The sequence below is a fragment of the Chelonoidis abingdonii genome, chromosome 10 (genome assembly GCF_003597395.2).
Source record: "Chelonoidis abingdonii isolate Lonesome George chromosome 10, CheloAbing_2.0, whole genome shotgun sequence".
In the NCBI taxonomy this organism is placed as follows: Eukaryota; Metazoa; Chordata; order Testudines; family Testudinidae; genus Chelonoidis; species Chelonoidis abingdonii.
The window spans coordinates 36,257,795-36,281,575 of record NC_133778.1 but is presented as its reverse complement, the minus strand read 5'-3'; the positions used below and the strand labels follow the sequence as shown (position 1 = coordinate 36,281,575).

The 23,781-nt window shown below is 38.7% G+C and overlaps 1 protein-coding gene across 2 annotated transcripts in view; it reads right to left on the bottom strand.

Moving 5' to 3' along the window:
* The window catches only part of PDE11A (phosphodiesterase 11A), a 227,533-nt gene that overhangs the window by 99,850 nt on the left and 103,902 nt on the right, over positions 1-23,781 (bottom strand). For both annotated transcript variants that reach the window (XM_075070082.1, XM_075070083.1), the window contains exons 3-6: positions 15,776-15,865; positions 11,287-11,427; positions 8,924-8,988; positions 1,004-1,139 (exon numbers count right to left, since the gene is read on the bottom strand). In XM_075070082.1, the coding sequence (XP_074926183.1) occupies positions 1,004-1,139; positions 8,924-8,988; positions 11,287-11,427; positions 15,776-15,865 (432 nt within the window). The remainder of the gene's footprint in view (positions 1-1,003; positions 1,140-8,923; positions 8,989-11,286; positions 11,428-15,775; positions 15,866-23,781) is intronic.

Sequence of the window (23,781 nt, the reverse complement as noted above, 5' to 3'; positions counted from 1 at the left end):
GTTTGAGAGCATCAGAACAGCTCCTGTAGAAACACTGCTTTGCTTAAGAGGCCAATGGGGCTGGGAAGTAGTGCAGAAGCCCAAGAACACTGTTTGGATGGCCCTCATCTCTGTGGGCTCTCAGGAGAGTTTGTAGGTCAAACCCTCATCAATTCCATAGGGGGACAAAACCTCTTGTCTGCCCAGAAAGGAGGGTTTGATCATAGTGAAACTCCGTGAGCCAAAACTCCTAGGATTCCCAGTCCAGTAAGCAGGAATAACCCATTCAGGGGACAGTTTGGTTCGTTGGTCCTGTCAAACTTAGGAAAGTAATCCAGTGCTCACAAATTCTGTCAGAAGTGGTATCTGGTGCCTGTTCCCCAACCCCAGCAAGTGAAACTGTGCTCTAGGATATGCGCATACAACTCCCATTGGCTTCACTGGAAGTTGCATGCAAGTATCTAAAAGGAAAAAATTAGCCCACTGTGTATATTTTATTTGTAAAAACATACTGGAATAACATTGGTTTGCTAAGTAGGACCACAAAACCCATTTGTCTTTTGAGATCATATTACTACAGCCCCTGTTTACATTCAGTGTAGAGTTCCAATATCGCTGATAACTACCAACTATGATTCTGCTAATGGGGAACATAAAGAACTATCAGTGGTAGAATTTTCAACAATAATTAGCTTTCATAGATCTCAAAGCACTTTCTAAAGGAAGGCGTCATTATCCCCAGTTTACTGATTGGAAAAATGAGGCACAGATAGGTGAAGTAATTGCCTATTAGTGGGAACAGTGCTGTATCCTAGATAAAACTGCCTTTGCTATCTTTCCATCACGAGTGATTATTGCTTCAAGCCATGGTGCTGCTGAAAGAACAAATAGAGGACATACTGGATAGAAAAAGATAATTCAGAACAAATGTTCTTATGTTTTATATTCATCTGGACTTGCTTGACTTTTATTATTCTGAACTGCAAAAATATGACAGTGTATTTAAATTTTTAAGAAATCTTACTTCAGCGTCAAAGCGAGGATCCTGATATGCATCACTGATGTTCACTGGAAGACCCGTGGAAGCTACTAGCTCAGCAATGCTATTATTTATTAGCCAGTCAGAATAAGATGATGATTTCTCCATACTGTCTTTGAAACTATCATAAAGGTACAGCAAGGGAAGAAAAGAATACAATCAATGTTGCTTGAAAGCCCGCCATGTATAGTTATTTTAACATCAGAATGATCTATAGCCATAAAAAACTGCTAAATGACAGCAGCCACAGAATAATAGGGAATGATCAGAACATCTATCTCAGAAATCTCTGGACTTTTCCAAATTAACACTTCGTTCACACCAAACTAGGTTTGAATCTATCGCATTAGCTTACCCCGCACTAAGCGATCATGTGCACTCTGCTGCCAAACGCTCAAAGTTCTGTCATGCACTTTGATCTACCCTGCTTTGAATCCCCTCCTGCCACAAGCTAAGTGTTTGTTTAGACAAGCCCCTAGTCTTGATCCTGGTGAAAGAGCAGTTATACCAGGGCCCTCTTCTGTAAGCCCTTTTCTAATTCCAGAAACCATCACTTGCATGAATAGTCTCATTGGGTAAACTCCTTGCCCCACTAAAGTTACTGGTAAAACTACCACTGACTTCCATAGAGCCAGGATTTCACCCACTGTCATCAACAGGATTACTCATGTAAACCCTATTCATGCGAGTGAGAGGGTTGCAGGATCAAGCTTCTGGTTATCAGAAACACTCTGGATGATTCTTTAAAAAAACAACCAGTTAGTTTAGGTGTATCACTTTTTGTTACCCAACCTGAAAAATCTTAAATGGGTTTAACAGGTTTTCAGCAAGTCCTGAGCAAAGCCCCCTGAAAATCAGGCCCCTTCAAGGCACCCAGAAATCACTAGTCACTCTTGAAAATCATGGTCTTCGTATTTCTTAGGTTCTGGGTTCCTTTACTCCATGAAGGGAACTATTAATGTGATTTCAAATATAAATAGAAATCTGGATCAACTACAATGTTACAAATAAAGCAATATATAGCTAAGGATGTGAATGTCAGTTTTTTCAATAAATTAATCAATTATTTTCCCCCATCAAGAGAAATACTGCAAGCTAATATAGTAACAAGAAATCTATCACTAAAGATTTTTTTAATTATTATGACATTGACTTAATTTCACTTCAGCTAGTATTGTAAAATATGTATCAAAGCCTAGAGAAAGGAGAAATTTGCATAGCCTCAGTCTCAGGAAATTACTGAAGGCTCAATCCTGGAAAGTGTCAAGTGTATATCTTTTCTCTTTCAAATGAATACTTTTCCAGAAGGAAAGTGTTATTTTATAATGTCATGGAATATGTCATACATATTCTATTATTTAAAATAATAAACAAACTGTTTTAAAGAATACATTGTTTAAGAATCAGGTCTCTACAAAATTAAGAAAAATGGTACAATTTGTCCATACAGCAAAATGTCTGTCAGAGATTTAATGGAATTCTACTTACCTCCCCAGATAAAAACTACTATATGATGAAGTTATTTTTGAGAAAACCTATCAATGATTTGGATAAAAAACACAGGGATGCTGTAATTATCCTCAAAACAAGCATTCTAAAACAACTACATCTGGAGTTAAGGTTAAACTTAAAAGAAATTCAGATGTTAATATCTGGAAATACATAGGCAGGTGCCCTTAACTCTGCCGGGTACTGATGCCATGCAATAATACAATTATAGTTGATGAATACTGATGCTTGTGGTCTCAGATTAGATTAACCAGATTTTTAAAGATACAATAGATGATTTTTCACATTTTTTTTAATTACATCAGAATTAAGACTGGTGCCTCAGCTGTGTATTTCCATACTTTAATATGCTTGCATTTCTTTTATGTTTTGCCTTTATGAAAATTCAACAGTTTCCCAACCCTTCCCTTCACTGACCCACTGTGATTAATTATATATAATGCTCAATAAAGAGTTCCAATTATATACAGATCAAGGAGTAGAATTATTTCAAGGCTCCTTTTTGTGTAGAAATCTGCTTAAAAAAAAATCAACTTGTAAATGATCACTTTTTAGTGAGATACCTAAATATGTATTATCTGTAGTTTTTTTTCCAATTAGTCTAATAAATAAAAGGAATCAATTTTTTTTGGATTTTTTATTATTTTCTGTTTGACATCATTATTTCTTGCACTCAGCAATGGCAGAAATGGTGAAAACATTTTATTGTGGAGTGTCACATTTTTGTAATTTCGATATGCAGTTGTGAACTCAGTTGTGTGGGGCACATGGATAAGGAATCATGAATAGATAACATGAGTGTTGAAGCAATGAGAATCTACAGACATATAATAGGAAAATGCTATTCCTTTTCAAGATTGACTCTCTGGCCAGGTCTACACTGCGACTTTAAATCGGTTTAATGGCCGATATACCGATTTAACGCTGTATCCGTTCACACGACGTCGTCATTAATATCGAGTTAAACGCGTTCCTTAAATCGATTTCGGAACTCTCCCAACGAGAGGAGTAGCGCTAAATTCGATAGTGATAACTCGGTATAGGGTTCACTGTGGCGGAACATCGACGTTATTGCCTCCGGGCGATCCCCGAGTGCAGACTGACCGCTCTGACATCCCAATCTGAACTCGGATGCACGGCAGGTAAACAGAAAAGCCCGCAGACTTTTGAATTACATTCCTCTTGCCCAGCGTAGTCTGATCGGCACGGCTGGCGATGCAGTTTGAAATCAAAGAGCTCCAGTAGACCGTACGGGCGATACTAGGTCTGATAAGCTGTATGGGGAGACAAATTGTTGTATCCAGCTCCGTTCAGCACCAATGCCACAGCGTTTGGAATAACTCCAGGATACACAGCGCTGTGTGCAAGCGTATCGGGAAGCCAGAGACTCAAATGGACCTCAATGAGGGAGGGAGGGGGTATTTTTTTCTGAGGACTCCAGCTATCCCACAGTCCACAGCAGTCTCTGAAAATTCATTTCATTCTTGCTGAGCTCCGCAATGTCTGTAGGTTCCACACAGTGTCTGGCGTGGGTTTCCGGGAACAGCTCCTCAGTTTATTTCCCCACCACCACGTGAAACAAAAAAGGGAAAGATTGCTGTGCTCTGGCGTTTGCTCAATGCACTCCGCGAAAAAGGCGCCAAAGGGTTGTCTGCTGCCTCACAAAGGGATGGGTGAGGCTGTAACCCAGGCACCACCCAGGGCAGTGTTTTCTGCTCGCATCAGGCACTGTGCTCTAACACGGAAGTGGGAACATATGGGATAGCTGAGGAACAGCTACCCACAGTGCCCCGCTCCGGAATCATGGTAGCTTTGGACCGCATGGACGCAAACAAATCGATTTCGGGATCCCACTGTGGACGCGCTAAACCGATTTTATTAGATCTGTTTTGTAATATCGGTTTAAGCTAATTCGAAATAATCGTGCAGTGTAGACGTACCCTCTGCCACAGCTAACCTAAAGGCTGCAAAACTGGCAGCAAAACTAGCACAGGATATCAGAATAATGGCCTGATTCACCACCCTTTTATACCCACTCTGCAGCAATCTAAAACGATCTGATCCTATTCCTCACCTAGTCAATAGCAAAATTCATTCTGACTCATTGGGAGCAGGATTATGACCTAGGTAATGGGCAGCTATTTATAAGTGCCAAAATAAATGCAAGTCATCTCAGATTTGAAGTGACAACTGTCTAATTTTCAACAGTTAAAAAGCATTTTTAAAGAACAAAGGGACTCGAGTTCCCTTGAGAAATAACTAGCAATTTTGGGGTAATATAGTATCAAAACAGCTAGATGTCTCAGTCAATGAGAGAGGATTGATTTAGTTGGTTATGCTAATTTTCTGCAGACTAATTCATAGAAGTTGCCTCTTTCAAAGGAATGTTAAAATTGTTCAGCAAAGTTATAAATAAAGATGCTTTGAAAAAAGGAGAAGATTAACAATTTTCATTTGGGACAAGAATTTTGAGTGAATCTAATAAATCAATTATATAATAAATATTTTGACAGCAATCTAAACTGATATTTTAATATTTCAAAGATAAGTACAAAATTTAGTTAAATAATTTAAGACTTATTCCAGGGGCATCACAGACCTGAGAGGAAAAGAACCTTTAAGGGTAAAATTCTAATTACAGATGCAGAGCACTTGGTGCGTATCTTTAAAAAAAAAACAACCATAAAATTGGTAGAATTCTTACAGCAAAGATTAAAATCTGGACATTATTATTATATGGGAGACTAATTAAATCCATACTGGATTATAGGTGTCAACCATTTGAACCAGCATACAATTTCAAGTAAAGGAAACTAGACATAATTCAGCATGAAGTTTTAAAAGCATATTGTCTACGTCACCAGCAAATGTTTTAATGATACTCTGTGGAGAAAGCAACTGAGATTTTAGGAGGAAGAATCTCAGTATTTATTTCTGGTGTAAATTTAAATCAAGAGGCTCAATCGTCGGACTCGACAGCACAAGCAAATGGGAAGCTCCCCTAAATGGGCAGCCAAAGATCCCCTGAAAGGGAAATTCTTGAGTAATGCAGGGTTGGCTTAGGGAACTCTATGCCACCCACTCCTTACTTCCTCTACATAGGAGGAGAGAGTACCGGGGCAGAGGTGAGTGCACAAAACTGCTATCAGAGTGTGGGACTGTATGGAACTATCACAGCCCCCATAACTTTAAGCAGCCCTTTGGCTGCTCTAAATTATGCCACAAGCCATTTCAGATCCTCAGATAGGAGGAGTAAAAAGATGTCTTAAAGCCACCTTCCCTCACCTCACCTTCATCAAGCCTAAACTCAGCACAGATGAGCACTGAGCCTTCAGGACTTTTAAGAAGGTGTTAGTAATGTGAATAAAAGAAAATTTGATACTTTTTAAAAGGGGAAGGGAAATTAGAAACATTTGGCAAAACTTTCACTTTAAGAATGAAATGACTGTTAGAAATGAGCGTGAATATATCATTGTGATTATTCATAAATTGAAACCAATGATGTAGTATGTGAGAAACTGACAAATCAAACAGGAGATGAACACAAAGAAAACGTGGTCTCTAAGGCTATTTCTTTGCAAATAACTGCAGAGAAAAAAAGATCTGAAGCAAGGAAAATATTTACTGATAATCAGGGTTGTTTCACCATAGCAATATTTAGGGAAGTAACAGTTGACAAAGGTAAAAAAGTCCATTTTTTCTAGCAGTAAAAAAGGAAATGTATTAGAATCTGGAAAGCTATATTATCCCTGGAGCCACCCTGCTTCACTGCAGAATTTCTGCCTAGTACTTTCCCCACTCCACAGTCTGCATGGCTCCTGGCTACAGTTTCAGATAAAGGTACATATCTTCACTAAAGTCAGATGAACCACCTGATTTTGCAGTTTTCATTCAGGCATAATGCCCAGTGATTCTAAATCAGTAGGACTTATCTTGAGTAAGAACTGCAGAATCTAGCCTGAAAAGGGCAAATGTCATTGGAAATAGTGTTCAAATGTCAAGGGCTTTGGGCATTGTTCTGTATGCCAAATAACTTTTATTTCCCTATTGTAATGCAACTAATCTGTGTGTTTATGCTAGGATTACAGTGCAGATCTAAATGTGGCATGCTAACTGCCAGTCTAGAACTGACTTTTGCAAACCCAACCTGGCTCTCCACGCAGAATAAAGATTAAAGTAACGTCATTTTTTATACTAGAGATACAGGGTTTGCTAATCTGAGCTACATGAGCATACACAACTATGTATATTGAAAAAACTGATACCATGCCTGCATGTGCTCATTCACATACCTTAGGTTAAAATGAAGTTACTCTTGACTCAATCATATGTAAGCAACAGCATCAGAAAATGTGTCAATATATTCTATAGCAACTTCTGAAATTTTATATCAGAAGTTTGAAAATCAGAATCTCTGCTACCCTATATGTACTGGCACAGACACACAATAAATTATGGACTCAATCTTACAACCCAGCACAGCGCCTACAAAGCGTGAATCTAGGGCGAACTCTACTGTGGCTTCCTCCAAATCCCAGCCTGAATGGAATGTCCCAGAGTGTGAAGGGGAGCGCAGTGCAAGATGGAACAGCCAAGAATTGGAGTGAGAACCCAAAGGAGGATGACCTGCTCACTACCCCATCTTCAGTTCCTTTGCAAAACTGGAACCCCATGGGACATGAGATTCCAGCTCTGTGGCAAGCAACTCCTTCCTTCCATGGCACAGGCTCCTCTTCACACACAAATGTGGAAGGGACTAAATGATTTGTCTAGGCCAAAACATAAATCTGAGGCACAATGAGGAATAGAATCCTTTGTCCTAAGTCCTGGTCCCATGCTTTAACACAAACACCCTTCCTCCCCATTAACTGTTTTAGGAAAGAGCCATTGCTATTCTAAGGCTCCTGATCAAAAGCAATAATTCATAATTCTCACATGAACTAGCGAGTCAATTATTCACACACCGAGCATTCTCATTTCTTATTGCTCATTTTCCTTTTACTCCTTGCTTCCTCTATCCTATCCATTCTGTTGGTGGATAGGGCACAGATGGGGGTTAGGAGACATGGATTCCATTCCTGGCTCCGCATCTGACTTCATGTGGCCTTCCCAAGGCCACATGAACCCTTCTGATGCTCAGGTTCCCCATCCATAAAACGAGGATGATATAATGCTACCCACCTTTTGTAAAGGACTTTGAGATCTATGGATGAAATGCTTTTCATAAAGTACTGAGCACTATCATTATAATTATCTAACCTATAATGCTTCTAATCACTGTGGTAGCTATGAGTGGGATCTTTCCTTACAGTTTTGGAAGTGACGTAGTATAGCATTAAGAAAAGTGAATTTTAGTTTAGTCTGTTCTTAAAAGGGGCAGTGACAAAGCTGGCAGGGCATAAAATTAGATTTAGCAACTTTGCATTGTTTTGAGTGTATGTATACGAACCATATCTCTACTCTGCCTGCCAAGTTATTGTTAGCAGGATAGAAACGGAGGTTTTTTTTGTAGCATTCATATTATATTCCTAATATAAATTTCAAAATCTGTACAAACTGCTTTCAGTGAAATTTTTGGAGTAAGATTCAGTTTTAAGACTCAACCTTAATCTTTCAATGATACCCCTGAATTCCCAATCAGTTGGTTTCTTGGGGCCTTTAGAGGATCAATGAACACTCACAAGGAACACTCAGTACCTTGCAGGACTGGGGGCTTGGAAAATAGCCTTGGTTATGCAAAAAACATCTGTTTGCACTACTGTTTCCAATCTATTAATTATTTTTTATCAAGATCAGGTTTACAGATAAGTTTAGAAAGTAAGGATGGATTCTGGTATACCTTTAGATTGGTTCCCAGCTGGCACGCAGCCACATATATTTACCATCTCACTATCATCTGTTTCAAGAGGTCTGTATGTTTTTTCCCTTTCAGTGGGGGTCAGAAATAAAAACAGTCTGATGCCCAAACCTTTGACACTACTGCAGTAAAACATTTTACATTCAATCAATGCAGCACAAATCTGAAATCATTCCATACATAAAATACAACTGTATTAAATTATTTTTACTTTGATACTCACCAAGCAAAGCAAAATCTCTGTCACTATAAACTGGGTAGTGTTCTTCATGAACAATAAAGGGACATCAGATCTTCCCTGGCTCATCAGCAGTGCACAATGACACAAAGGCAGTATGTAGATGTGGAACCTTATTCAAGCAATACTCCCTTGGAAATAAATGGGAGTTTTGCCTGGGTAAAAAGTGCTGGATCAGGCTGATCTTAATCAAATCAGTCCAGTGTTTCATAAGAAAATATACCAAGGTTTAATAGAGCAAACATCTGTAAATCACTATGACATAACCATCAATCCATTACCGTAGAAGATGAGTTCTAACCTGTTCTCAGCATCAGCACTGCATTTTGGAGACAGCAACTCAAAGGATTTTGTAAACTTCACCACCTGTCATATTAAAAAAAAAAAATCATTCTATCTGAACTTGAGATTTTTCATGAAAAATTACATACGTAGTCAGCAGCAATATAATGTTTTATATATTAATTATATTTTTAGCCAGTGATCTTAGACTGAATGTTCAATCGCACATTCCTCAGGTGGACTATTCATGTTCAAACTTTACATTGCAACATAAGCAAACTATAAAGATACCCGATTGATTTTTTTCATACTCTTTCCCAAAATAGTATTTTTCATAAAATGTTTTGCTACAGCATAGAGAGACTCCCAGTGACTTCAAAGGACCAGCTCTTCATTCTATCACAGCCCATAACTGAAGCAGCTAAATAATCTGAAAAACAACCAGAAATAATCAAGAGGAGAAACACAACAACATCAGTTGACCAGATTAACTCCAACTGAACTTCCTCTAATATATGTAATATGGCTAGATAGTGTCAACAACTTTTAAGTATAACTTCCAGTTTAAATCAATTTGTTAATTTCAGTGGGGAGTTGTTCTTAACAGCTGATGGCATGTTATGGCCTATAGAGAATATTTCTGGCTTTCAACAGCTGGCACCAGGTGCCTCAATGACTTATATTTCCTCCAGTGTATTGGAGTTATGATTCACAGCCCTTGCAGAGATGCCCAATTATCAGACTTACAAAGAACTAGTGTACATCCTTAAAGAAATGTTCAGTAGACTGCAAGTGTTAGTGTTGCAGAGATTCTGTAAAGGCACAGGCTGAAATGGTGCATGAAATCAAATTCTTGATAAGAACTTTTATATTGTTAACCTCATGGTCTTTAACATAACTTTAGAGTAGAATAATTATTCCTTTTTTAAGTGGACAGAATATTCCCCATTCAACCATCTTTTCTTGATTTATGAACTTCAGATAAACATGTTTTTTTATAAGTAATAGCCACATTGTATTACCATGGGCTGTTCCCAGCTACAATTAATGCCATCTCCAGTGACACAAATTTTAATGTTTGCCAGGAGTTTATCTGCAGCTCACATCCCTGAAAGAACACGATGGCATGTATCCCATCCAACAGGCTATTTTCCAAAGTCACAGTAATAACAATAATAATTAATAATACATTTACATATGGGCTCAGAAAGAAACATGTATCTTTAACTCTTACCCCACTTACAATTCCAGAAACTGCCAGTCAAATGAAAAGTTTAGAAAATGTAGGGGCCAGTCCCGCCGAAGTCCCCAAACTCAACAGATCCAGTGCTGTTCCACTGGATGTGTGTGCAAAGAGGACACAGCCTAGCTGCATTGTCCCTCTCCCACTTTTCTATACAGGGGAAAATGTGGATGGGACAAAAGAGAACAGGAGAGAGTGGAGATGGAGCAACCCCAGACAGGAGGGATGCAATAGAGGTGTAGAACACTGTAGCCTCAGGGCAACAGCAACATGATTATGTGATTAAATGTTCACACACACATGCTCCCTTCCCCCACCCCCAAAAAGAATTTTTACATGAAACCAAAATGTTGTCTATTTGAACAGAAAATACTTAAGGATTCAGGGAAATATTTGTGAATTTACCTTTGAACAAAAATAAAAGATGCAAAACTACAAAAATAGTTACAAAGGCATTTACTGACTATTTGCTGAAATGCATGCAGAATGAACTAGGTTCCAAAAGATGCACATTAAATAACTGGCTTATGGTTCTCTGGAACTGGTTCTGTATATTAAGGCTGCTTTTCAAGCACCACCAATTCAGTAAGATATTTTCAAAAACGACAATTTTAGCAGTGAGTTTCAGGAAGATGATACAACAAAGACAGATTTTTTTCCTTAGACCAATTGCATTGTGGAGAAAAAGAAAACAGAAGACAAATGTTTTTAATCCATCTTAATTGTTTTTATAGCCACACCAGAATGGCAGTTTGCTTCTCAGTTAAATGCTACTACCATCATGCGGGGACCAGAGTCTCAAAACAAACCTCAAACAAACAAACAACAAACAGGCAAGTAAGGACTATATAACTACAACTGGATCAATCCTCTTGAAGTCAATTCCATAAAGAACTTGGTGTGACTACAGTAAATATCTTTAGGTGAGCAAAAGGGACTAGAAACAGATGGTGTGGTTTTGCCTTGACAAAAATAAATATAAATATAAAGTCTATATAACTTAAAATAAGAACTATATATTGAAAAACATTCACTGTGCAATATTGTACTTACATTATATGTAAAAGCCTCACCATAATAAACCAGACATTATACCACTCACGTATTAGACCTTCTCTAAAATTTGAAGGGCCACTTACTGGTGATTCAATGTCTTCCAGGAGTAAAACTGAGCATCGTTCACACTTCAACAGAGTCTGGGCTCGATGCATGATTTTCTTAACAATTTTCTCTAAGTCTGTCTGTTCCTCAAAGAGGTCATTAACTACCTCCAACAAAGCCTGCATAAGAGGACAGGAAATTATTACTTTGGTTGTAGAAACAACAATTAAATGATTTATTTGTACAGATGTGCACTCTTTGCGTCTGATTCTGATCTCATTACATTGATGAAAATCTAGAGTAACTCCCCTGATGTCTTCATTCAAGCAAAATTTTTACTGATTTTAGTGACAATTGAATCAATGGGAGTTCTTGAAAAAAGAGTAAGAACTGAATAATGATGGCTGAGTTTGGCCCTACATAAGGCACAATCCAACTCTACTGCAGTCCATGGGATTTTTTCCATTCACTTCAATAGATTTTGAATTGGATACAAGAAGAGAGAGTGTTTCAAAGTTTCATAGGAGTATTTAGCTACCAAGGTTAATATGCTTCATGATGGGATGGAAAACTGTGTCTTTTAATAACACGTCCGCATGTGCTGACCTATGGTTGAGTGGCCAAGATTTGTTTTAGAATATTATGATGTTGTCTATAATAATAATCTTGCTTTACTCATTTATTTTAAAAAGTGTATTGCAATTTCAAACACAAGACATGAGATGTCTAGAGAGACAAGACATGTAAATATTTTTACATTAGATAGTCACTCTGATCCTGATTTTAAAATCAGCTTTCATAAACCTTTTCAAGTAAGAATGAACCCATTTTCTCAATTCAAAATAGACATAAGATCTAGTGAAAAGGTACCAGACATGCAAAAACATTCCACATGAACATTTTCCACTGAAGATAGGGAGGTATTTGAAGGTGATCTGCAAACTGGGAAAAAACATTGGACCAGATCCTCAGCTGGTACACGTAGGCGCAGCTCCCTTGAAGAGGCGGTGTGCTGATTTACACTAGCTGGAGATTTAGCCCCTTATGTTTGCATTCTTTCTCTTCATTATGATGTGCAAAAGAGATCTGAAATGTGTTTTGTTTTGTGTTTGCTAGTTTTTTTCTAGAAATATCAGGAATATCCAGCCTCGCCTTCCCTGTTTTTGCGGGAGGGACTAGAGGACTGCAGCAGGAACTTTCTCAGCCCTCATTTGAAGGCACAAGAATGTTAAATCTTTCAAAAAGAGGCATTTAAGGTGGTCTACACACAGCTTAAGCTCTGATTTCACTATATCAGTTTAGAAACTAATTTAATTTAATCATATCACCCCTCAACCTTCTTTTGGTTAGGCTAAAAAAGTCAAGCTCTTTCAATCTCCTTTTGTAAGACAGGTTTTTCATTCCTTGGATCATCCTAGTAGCCCTTCTCTGTACCTGTTCCAGTTTGAATTCATCCCTCTTAAACATCGGAAACCAGAACTGCACACACTATTCCAGATGAGGTCTCACCAGTGCCTTGTATTACAGTACTAACACTTCCTTATCTTTGCTGGAAATACCTTGCCCGATGCATCCTAAAACCTCATTAGCTTTTTTAAAGGCCATATCACATTGGCGGCTCATAGTCATCCTGTGATCAACCAATACTCCAAGGTCCTTCTCCTCCTCTGCAACTTCCAACTGATATGTCCCCAATTTATAACTAAAATTCTTGTTATTAATCCCTAAATGCATGACCTTGCACTTTTCACTATTCAGTTTCACCCTATTACTATTACTCCAGTTTACAAGGTCATCCAGATCTTCCTGTATGATATCCCGGTTATTGTCTGTGTTAGCAATACCTCCCAGCTTTGTGTCATCTGCAAACTTTATTAGCACATTCCCACTTTTTGTGCCAAGGTCAGTAATAAAAAGTCTCACAGAGCTTGGGCTCCAGGGCTCTTTCATTACTGTGTACACTGCTGGGCTTGGGCTTGGACCCCAAGCTCTGGGACTCATTTGTAAAACAAGAAAATATATATTTAATTTTAAAAAGCTGTCAGACCTTTCTCATACTACATGAGATGGGAAATAAAGAAATAAGGCACAAACACAATAGTTCTTTCCTTCACAGGCAACATTTACTACTTAACTTATATTTGCACCTTAAGAGTAAATCTGACAGCTTAACCATGAGTTGAAAATATTTTTAAACGTAGTTTTCTTTTCTATTTTAAATATAATGGGCCAAATTCTTTTTAGTATAAATTAGCCCAGGGTGTTGGAACAATTTTTATAGTGGGGGTGCTATGATGCACTGAACCAAAAGGTAAACCCTATATATAATGGAAACCACTTCAAGCCAAGAGGTGCGGCAGCACCCTCAGAACTCCTAGTTCCAGCACCCTATGAAGTCACTTAAGTTATAGTAGAGATGAATTTGGCCCATTGTTTTGTGTCACTGCATACAGCACTTGCATTAAAGTGTCTCCATATCACCAAATATATATAAAAAAAAAATTAGTAGTCTGAGCCATGCTAATAAGAAAACTAGGTCCAAATGGGGAAAATCTTGATTTACATAGATTACAATCTAAACCATACAAGCTTCTCTATGTTGGCTTATTCGGGGTTTGCTGTACTGCCAAATCAAATTAAGGTCTATATTTACAAGACAACTTAATTACTTCAGTTTAATTGAATCTCATCTAAAAAAATGATAAAGCAGTTCAAACTGACAACCAGGATGATATCAAGATGAGCTTGCTTGAATGTCCATGTACATTTTATCAAGCAACTTCCACAAAACTTTTCTTCAGGTAATACATACAGCCACAACTGGGATGACAGGCCCCAAATGTGAGCCAACTTGAAATGGATATAATAAGGAATGTCTCAAGGAAAGTAAACTAGGCACGAAAACATAATCTACCAAGGAGTTTTAAAACAATAACTCATGAGTTTGTAAAATAGCAACTGTATAAACCAACGTTCCATTGTTTTGTGCTCGTCCTGCAACTCTACAGTGTCACTGAACGCAGGTCACCATAGAGCAGCCAAATGGCAATGGATTTTGTTAATACTGACTTAAGGTTGAAATAGTGATCAAGAAAGGGAAGGATCTATCTCTCCAGGGCAATTCCCTAAGCTGCTCAATCTCCAGAAATTGGCATATTTTAATGAAGAGTGAGTGTGAAGCATTTTGGGGAGGGAAGGAGGTATTCAAGAGCCATGAAAAATCACCGTAATATTTTCCTGTTTAAAACTACCCATCTGGCTAAGGACATTAAAATGAGGCTTCCTCCAGAGTCCATTATCAACACTTTAAGGGTTTCCCTTCAGAGTGATCTGATGATTTCAGATGTTTTATTTTGTTTAATTCTTTGTGCCACAACTTCATCAGAAATGTCAGCATGCTTCTATAAAAGGGAAACTTCACAACTAGTGTTTAGTTTCAAGAGAAAATAAGGTTTAATGACAGAGGATTTGGCTTCTATCAACTCAAGTCTCAAAATGAAAGACTGATTTTTTTACCACTAATAAAGTCCCACAGAGCAACTGACAGCTCTTGGCAATTCCTCCTCAATCTCTCCTCTGTAAGTTTAGATAGCATTAAAGAATTAATTGCAAATAGCTAAATCCCTGAGCAGCTTCAGTCACCATATTGTTAAAAAAACTTCCACAAAAATGTCTCCTCCTCCCACTCTCTCCCAAAATTGCAGTGGTCCATACTCAGATCTGTACAGGGGTAAAGACCTCATGACCTACAACCTAGAGCTCTAAACTATTGGAAAGGGGAGACTCCTAGCTTCCCAATGGGACATGAAGCAAAGGTCTCTGGTCCTGTTAGATACCAAGATACTTATGATTACATTGTTATATATAAAAAGCTAAGGTAACATTTAAAGGTTTTAATACTTGTTTATTATAATTTCCCTCTCCTTACAGATTATGACTAGTTGGACACATAGGGTGAAATCTTGCCCCCATTGAACTCATTGAAAATATTGAACACAAGGAGGTTAGCTTCACAGAAGGAGAGATTTAAAAAAAAAAACAATTAAAAAAACTCTCTAGAACATTTCCATGATCTTTTTTCTAAATATATGTGGTATGTACAGAATGCATAATAGTGTGGCTTTAAGGTTGTGATTGTACTTCTTTGGGGTACCCTGCATAACTCACTTGTAGACAAATGAAATATTACAAATCCAGGATGTTTGAGGATCTGGAATTTTAAAAAGATCTGAATCTGTGGAAATGTAACTCATTCTATTCTGCAGGATGGGTTCTAAACACACCTATCTTAGCACGATAAACTTGAAATTGTCATCAGGAAACAAACATTTAACATCAAAAGCAAATTTATCTACCACCTTCTAAGCCTGTAGCCTCAAGGACATTCACCATCTCCTTAAAAGGTTCTCTCTGGATTATTTTGAAATAAAACATAACTGGTTCCTTAAAACCATCTGTTCTGGAATTTGAAGGAAAGAGGGATGCGACAGTATTTGATAGCTGTCCAACGTGCTGCCTTCTACTTACTCTGCTTCTGTCATATTCCTTCCTTGAAGCAGCAAATAACTGGGCATTAGATATGGCAATTCCACAAAATGGGAGGTACATCTGCATCACCTGTTTCAAAGAGAAATTTTAGGTCATTAGGAAACACTACTGAACATAAGCATCCATATTATTTAGCATGTGTCTGAGGACACGGCAACTCTCAGGAAGTGCTCTGTACCCTTAAAGTCTTCTATTATATAACTAAACACAAAGCAAATTAGCTGTGAATGGTCCCTAGAGATTAGGGGGAAAGAACTATTCCAAACATTAGCCCCCAAACCAAATCAGACTCAAAACTATCTGGATTTATGGATTCAGCTGGTAAGGATCATTGCTATTATTCTGACACATTCATTGCAGGATTCTCAGCAAGTGTGGAAATCTGTCTTCAGGTTGAGACTGTATTAAAATCTTGAATGTTCTGGAGTTTCCCCAAGTCAAAGTCCATTAGAGCTGAGGGCACTCAGACCTGTACCAGGACTAACCCCTTGGGTCTGAAAGTGATGCTGAAGGAGAGGAAGAAGGCAATCAGATGACTAGAGGGATATTGGAAGAGATCAGGGCTAAACAGAAAAAAATCTATCATCGGTCTATCTTGACATCCTTGGAAGGAATAACTGATGAGATTAATGCAAAAATAAACATCACTGATGACAACAGTTTGGTTTTCTACATCCAATCAGACTTACATGTGAATGGCATTATATCTACTTTGTTTACAAAACAAAGCACAAAAAAAAATAACACTCTCTTGGAAAGCAAGGTTAAAATCTTGGAGGCCTAGGTGAGCTCCCGTAATGCATTAGTAATAGGTACCCTAGCACAGATGGAAGCCTCAGGTCCAGTGATATTTACAGAACAGTTGCTGCTTAACCTGGTTGGTATTATGCCAAGAACAACCTTTTGTGCGGTTGTTGAATGAGCAAAGTGAGGCATAACACTTAACTCAATGGAATTTCTTTGTTTGTCTGTCAAGACCATATCTGATCAATTCCAAAATTTCAGGAACTTCCTAGTAATCAATGTGATGAACCCTACTGATTTGATTGATACTTCCCTTACCATTGTGTTGGTTCCACCTTGTCCATTTACTTGGTGTCATGTACTTCTGTACCAGATACAGACTAGTCACAGTACTTACTTATACACACCAGACGTGTTCATTATAAGATCCTTTAATGCTCTGCCAGGTATGGCTGAGGTTCGTTTAAATAAGGTATTTTAAACAATGCCACCAAGTGGCTGAACAGCATAGTACAATTTAGCATTCCATTACGCTTGGCCTTTGTCCAAAGATTAGAATTCTGAGAGGATCTCCTGAAAACATAGAGTTGCTTTGGTGTGTAGCAGCTATGAAACTGTGATGTATTTGTTTTCTTTTTCACCTTTAAAGTAATCATTTTGTTCTCATAGTTACTGCAGCCTGCAACAGAGGAGACACACACACATACTCTGTTCTCTCTCAAAGACTCTACTTTTGTTCTTTCTTATAGTGTTTCTCCTTAAACTAAAATGATGCATTGTAGACAGAAGCTATGTTTGCTCTTTAGAGCAATTGTTGCCTTCCCATTGACAATCTTCAAATGTGTCAATTTTTGCATTCTTTTCTACATTAAATCCAAATTGGTAAGTTTGAATGCTTATGAACAGGGGGAAAGGCCATTCGAAATGAAAAGTAAAAGTAAAAACACAACTGTAATGCATGAAAGTGCCAAAGAGACCAAAGGGTGTGGGTATGAAGGGGCATGCCCTCACACTGACACAGAGGCTTTTTATGCCTGAACAGAGGGGCGCTTGAAAAGGAAAACCTGCCACAGAAAGGAGTGGTGAACTGGAAGAAGTCAGCCGTGCCTCAGGGTACGTCTACACTGCACGATTATTTCGAATTAGCTTAAACCGATATTACAAAACAGATCTAATAAAATCGGTTTAGCGCGTCCACAGTGGATGCCGAAAATGGCGATTGTTTGCAGGTCCATGGTCGAAAGCTATACCTCGATTTCAGGAGGGCGGTGGCAGCTGTGGGTAGCATGTTCCTCACTATCCATAGTTCCCACTTCCGTGTTGAGAGGCACAGTGCGCTGATGGGCAGAAAACACTGCCACCGGTGGTGCTGGTAGCAGGCCTCAACGGGCTCGCCTTTGTGAAGGGGCACAGACAACGCTTTGGCGCCTTTTTCGGCGATGCATTGACCAAAGCGCCATAAGCAGCAGCAATCTTCCCTTTTTTTTTTCACGTGGTGGTGCGGGAAATAGACTGAGGAGCTGTTCCTGAACACCCGCCAGACAACTGTGTGAAAACCTGACAAGACATTGGGAGCTCAGCCACAGAATGGCACAAATAATTCAGAGACTGCTGTGGACTGTGGGATAGCTGGAGTCCTCAGTCCGCGCCCTCCTCCCTTCATGGGCGTCCATTTGAGTCTCTGGCTTCCCGTTACGGCTGTCACAGCCAGCGCTGTGTATCCTGAGTTTTTTATTACAAACGGCTTGGGCATTTTCGTTTCTGTAACCGGAGGCTGGATACAACAGATTTGTCTTCCCACCAATACAGGGCGATCAAGCACTAGTACTCCGTATGGTCTATGCTGGAGCTCTTTTCCGATTCAAACTGGCATCGCAGCATGCTGATCGAGAGCTCCACGCTTTTTGGCAGCAGGAAATGTAATTCAAAACAGTCGGGGCGGGCTTTTCCTGTACGCGGGGGGGGCCCGCGGGTGGCCCCGTCTGCATCGCGAGTTCAGATTGCGTGCGCAGAGGGCGGTCAGTGCTCACTCGGGATGCCGCCGGAGGGCCAATATACGTCGATTTCCGTCACATGAAACCAATTCCGAGTTATCCTATCGAATTTTAGCGGTTAATTATTGCTAGCCTAACCCTCTCGTTGGCGAGAAGTTCGCGAAATCGATTTAAGGGCGTTTAACTCGATATTAATGACGACGTCGTGTGAACGGATACAGCGTTAAATCGGTATATCGGCCATTAAACCGATTTAAAGTCGCAGTGTAGACCTGGCCTCAGATAGCAGAGACAGGCTCTACAATAGGGAGACAGCAACAAGTCTCACTGCTCCAGAAGCTGCATGACCCAGCCTCTGAGCATTATGCCCCACAGGGAGGGGCTGGAAGTAGGGCCTTCTCTTTATTTTTCCACAGATGCCCCTGTGCCATAAGGGAAGAAAGAAGAGAGAGGACTTTTCTTTTGTTTGCTCCAAGAACACCACTAGGTGTTTGCCAGAGTGGGGAGAGACAGGCTGTATAAGGACCTGAAGCGGGGTCTGGAGGGAGCTTGAAGGGACTCCTCTTCCCCATCAGAGGGAAAAGAATGAGACTTTCAATTTTTATTAACAAACACTGCACTGGGAGAATTTTACATCTCTCCGTCTAGTTTTTGTTTAAAAAAAAGTAGAAAACTTGTTTATTAGTGATGCATCACTGAACACCATAGTCAGGGAAGGGATCTGGGTAGAAAAAAATTGCCTGCAAGAAAAATTCTGAACTGATGCATTCATGAGATTTGACAACTTTTAACCTATTACAAGATAACTTTTAGAACCAGTTTGGAACCTAGTCCTGCACCATTAGAGTCAGGAGCAAAACTTCTATTTTAGACCAAGGTATTCAGACACCAGGGTGATGGAAGTTGTATAAGAAGACACATCATGTATTTTCAAGCATAACAAAAATGGTTGATAAGCACAAATTACCATCTGGTGAGATGGACAACCACTCACCAGGCCTTATTCTCCATGGCTGTGCACCTTGTGTATAATCATTTGCACCTGTGAAAAGTTGGTATATAAAATGCTACTAGCTCAGAAAAATGGTGGTTTACACCCACTTTGCACATCTATAGATGACTACACAAGATGCAGTGCAGTGGTATTGAAAACTTTATAATAAAGAATAAAATGAGTGAATAAAGGTTCACAATTAAGCGATATAATTCTAAAGCAATTATGCCACTTTTAAATAGAGTATTTGGCAAAACAAAAATCAGTTCCCACTCCTATTTTGTCTTTTCTGAGCCATATTAAACAGACTCTGGCAAAACTGTAATACAGTAATTGACACATCACTAGTGGTTATTGACATTTAAAAAAGGCTCTTCTATTGCAAAATCATAGAGTGGAGTAGAACAAAGTTATCACATTTTGGCTTCAAATAAATTAAATATACAATTACAACTGCAATATCAAAACAGCTGTTTTCTGATGCACTCTGTGACCCTTTAACAGACAGGTAACATTCAGAAGTACCCCATTACAGAAGCTAGACACTATGACAATTGGCTCTATAAAAATATACAATGGTGTGCTGATTGCCCTTGTATATTTTAGCCAATTATTGTGAAGACTTGATAGTATACCAGATCCTTCAGTAGTTTTACTCCCAAAAGAGAATGTAAGTGAATAGTTGAAGAAATGTCACCATGAATTTGAATATTTTTTTTTTGACTGATGAGTGAGTAATAAAAGATCCTCTGGCACATCAACGTAAAAGAATATTGTATTGTGCTTCGCCAGAATCTATTTAACTGTAATGCATTCTAGTTACTAAAAAGGGTTTTCCTTAAATATAAGTGTCTTTGTTTATAATAAACCGCACTAAACACTTCAGTGATGTCACAATCCACTGTTTTTGACATCTGAATTCTCCAGCATGAAGTGGTGATCCAATAACAAAATACTGAATTGTAGCATAGCTAAACAAACAAGGCAGGAAGAGCAGACTGAATAGAAAGGAAAAGTCTTATGCTTGGTCATAGATATGTTGTCAAAAGCAGCAATGATGGGAAAGAACACAGAGAAAAATGACAGGTTCATTTCAATTTGCTTCAGTGTGACACAGGAACATATTAAGAAGGAGCTGTTTTCCTGTACTCTCTCTGCTGTTCCTTCTGCACTACAAAACAGGCTGAGGGAACTCAACTGTTGCAATCTGGATCTGTGAATGTTTTACCAAACACTAAGGTTTTATTGCACAAGAAACTCTATCAGCTCATATCTGACATTAAAACTCTTAAAGGAGCTGCTGCTAACAAGTCCAAAGCTTGAGTAAGGAAAATATATTCTGTCTGTGCTTGAAGGTGCAATAAGTGGGGAAGCATAGCTATGGCTATAGTCATGCCAATGGACTGACCATCAGTGTGAAATCCATGGGAAAAATGCAGCTTATTATATAAACCATTCTGCAACAGATGAAGTTACTCATCCTTGCTATATCCAATTATCAATCCAAAGCACAATCAGCAAGCATTTTTTCAATTTGAAGAAGTACTAGCAACATGAAAGGTAATTCCTTCTGGGGGTAATTTCTTACCCTATCTAATTTGCACCAAATGACTAGGAAATCCACTACAAATGGTTGAACTGTACACATTGTTCAGAAAACAAATAAATATACTATTAAAAAAATCCAATGAGACACATTTACAAAATGTACTTTCTTCATTTATTTTTGCAACTGAAGCTTGGTTTTAATGATTTATAATGGTACATCACAGCATACTGGCATCAGTAAATGTGTATAGCATATTTTGTAAAAATAATGCAATCTTAGTAATAAGCTGATATAGCTAATCTGCTGAGAGGTGGAGCTAGAAAGCTTGTCTCTTTCACTAACAAGAGTTGGTCGAATAACAGATACTACCTCACTCGCCTTCTCTCTTTAATACCCTGGGACCAGCACGGCTACACCACCACTATAACTTTGGTTTTCACTCGTCCTGACTCAAAAAGCAGACTCAGCGATACCATTTAAACACTTCCTTTATTCTTAAAAATAGGTGGAATATATAAATGTTTTATTAAATTCAAGAATCTACAGACCAAAATCAATTGCAATATGGTTAAGTGTGAACACTCACCCAAATCACATTACATTCTGGCATCTGTACAGCGTCTGGCAATTCTTATATCCATGTCTCTGATCAAATCAAAGCATAACAGCAATTTGCACTTCACAGAAACATTTGCCAAAACCAGAGATTTTTCCAAGCTAATTAAAGATTTGAACCCTTATATTCTGTGGACATTCTACGAACTCTAAATCCATACACGTACCTCTCCTGACATCAATGAGAACTGTACAGATCAAGAGCAGTACATGGCTTGATTAGTCCATTGCCTGTGAGGTTTTTAAAATTCATGTTGTTATTTACACAGTGCTATAAAAGTACATGGTGCTTCAGAGACAAGGAAAAGACAATGCAATCTGAAATTTGGCAGCCTGTAGGGACTCTAAACAGCCTGCATGAGGCCAGCGAGAATTTCACCATAATAGGCCAAGTGTTGGTCTGCCTCATGTGATTGCCCCCACACAAGGGAACTAGATAGTCTCTTCACCAGCCAGATCCCCACACCATTCTGTAGTAGAAAACAACTCCTGTAAAAAGTTAAAAGGTCAGATACTTATGCTGGACCCCATCCCCACAAACCCTGCTGTTGGAGGACTGCTGGAGGTGGAATAGGGGGGCAGTGCCATAGCACAGAGATCCCTGGGCTACCTAAGTAATGCAAGGGCTGTTACAGCCCCTGGACAACCTAGAATCAGCAGGGCACAAATGTGCCTTAAAGTCACAGCCTGCCCTTGGCCTGGACTTTCTGTGGTGCCCCTCTAGGTGGTAAAGAACAGAATCTGAACCTGCATCTTTTCTTACACATACTCAAGTCTTGAAATAGGAGTGACTAAAAAAAAAATCCTGGTGAAGTCTGATTTATAACAATGAAGTTGTTTTTTATATAATTAGAATTATACTCATCTTCTCTTCCTATTTCAGTTCTCTGTTTAACCTGTTTCTGACCTCAGTCACTTTTATGTTAAGTATTACTTAGATCTGACATCACCAAAGCAGATGCTTGAAAAATCTAGATGAGCCATATTGTGCATTCTTTTGTCATATAAACACACACACTCATAAAATATGTATTTAGTAAACCTATTTTAGCTACACTTTATCAGACATATTTAATACTTAAATACTTCTTTGTGTTTAGCACTTAGTGTGCGGGAGGGGACAATAATCTGCATGTGACCTTCCAAAGGGAGCCTCATAATAAACTTCGTTGTTTCAGATAAATCTGAAATATGAAAATACGCCTATTGCACTCTCCTAGGCCAAAACACACTTGCGGAAGTGTTGAGAGAACCGGGGAAAACCACTCACCTCTATTAATACTTAATTGCCAAATCCTGTAGTCTACTCAAGCAGAATTCCTACTAATGTCAATGGAAATGTTGCATGACTTGAATCTCTAATAATAATTTTATTTAAATGAATCTGGCCCATCAATTCCTTTAGGTTGCTAGACAATAATTCAAAATGAAACATAAAATCAGGGTGTCTCACGAGGTAGAGGGTAGAGGATACAAAGGGACAACAGTGGTCATTTAAAAATAAATTTGGGGAAGAAAAGTTGTGAAGAGTAGAAATGAAGAAGGCCAGACTGAGAGGTCTGTCGAGGATGGAACAGGTGTGACATCCTAGGGTCCATCACAGGAACGACATAATTACAGCCCAACCTAAAACTGAAGGTGGTGTCAGTCAGCATGAAGTTCAATGTACCATTAAAGGCTTATAAAACAGGGTGAAATGAAAGCCTGCTCACTTTATAGTCAGCCTATGAAAAACTCCACAGTTGGCTTAATATGAGCATAGTTGATCAAGCCAGTGAGCAGATGTATTTCTGATGTACTTCTGCAGTCTGAACTAATTCCAAGCTCTGGAGAAACCCTGCAGGAAGTCCTGCTAAAAGTGAACTATATTAATCAAGTAATAAAGGTTGCTTCTCTGAGGTCATCGCAAGAAAAGGGTCGACATGTGCACAACCATTAGTGTAAGCACATAAATACAGACTAGTGTTGCCACCTATTATAAAGGTAGCCTGACACTACTCACTCTCTGACAATGATCTTTTTCAGTTGCTCATAACTTTGCCAATCACTAACTGTTTGGATTGAAATTTCCCATGCGGATGTCTGTCTG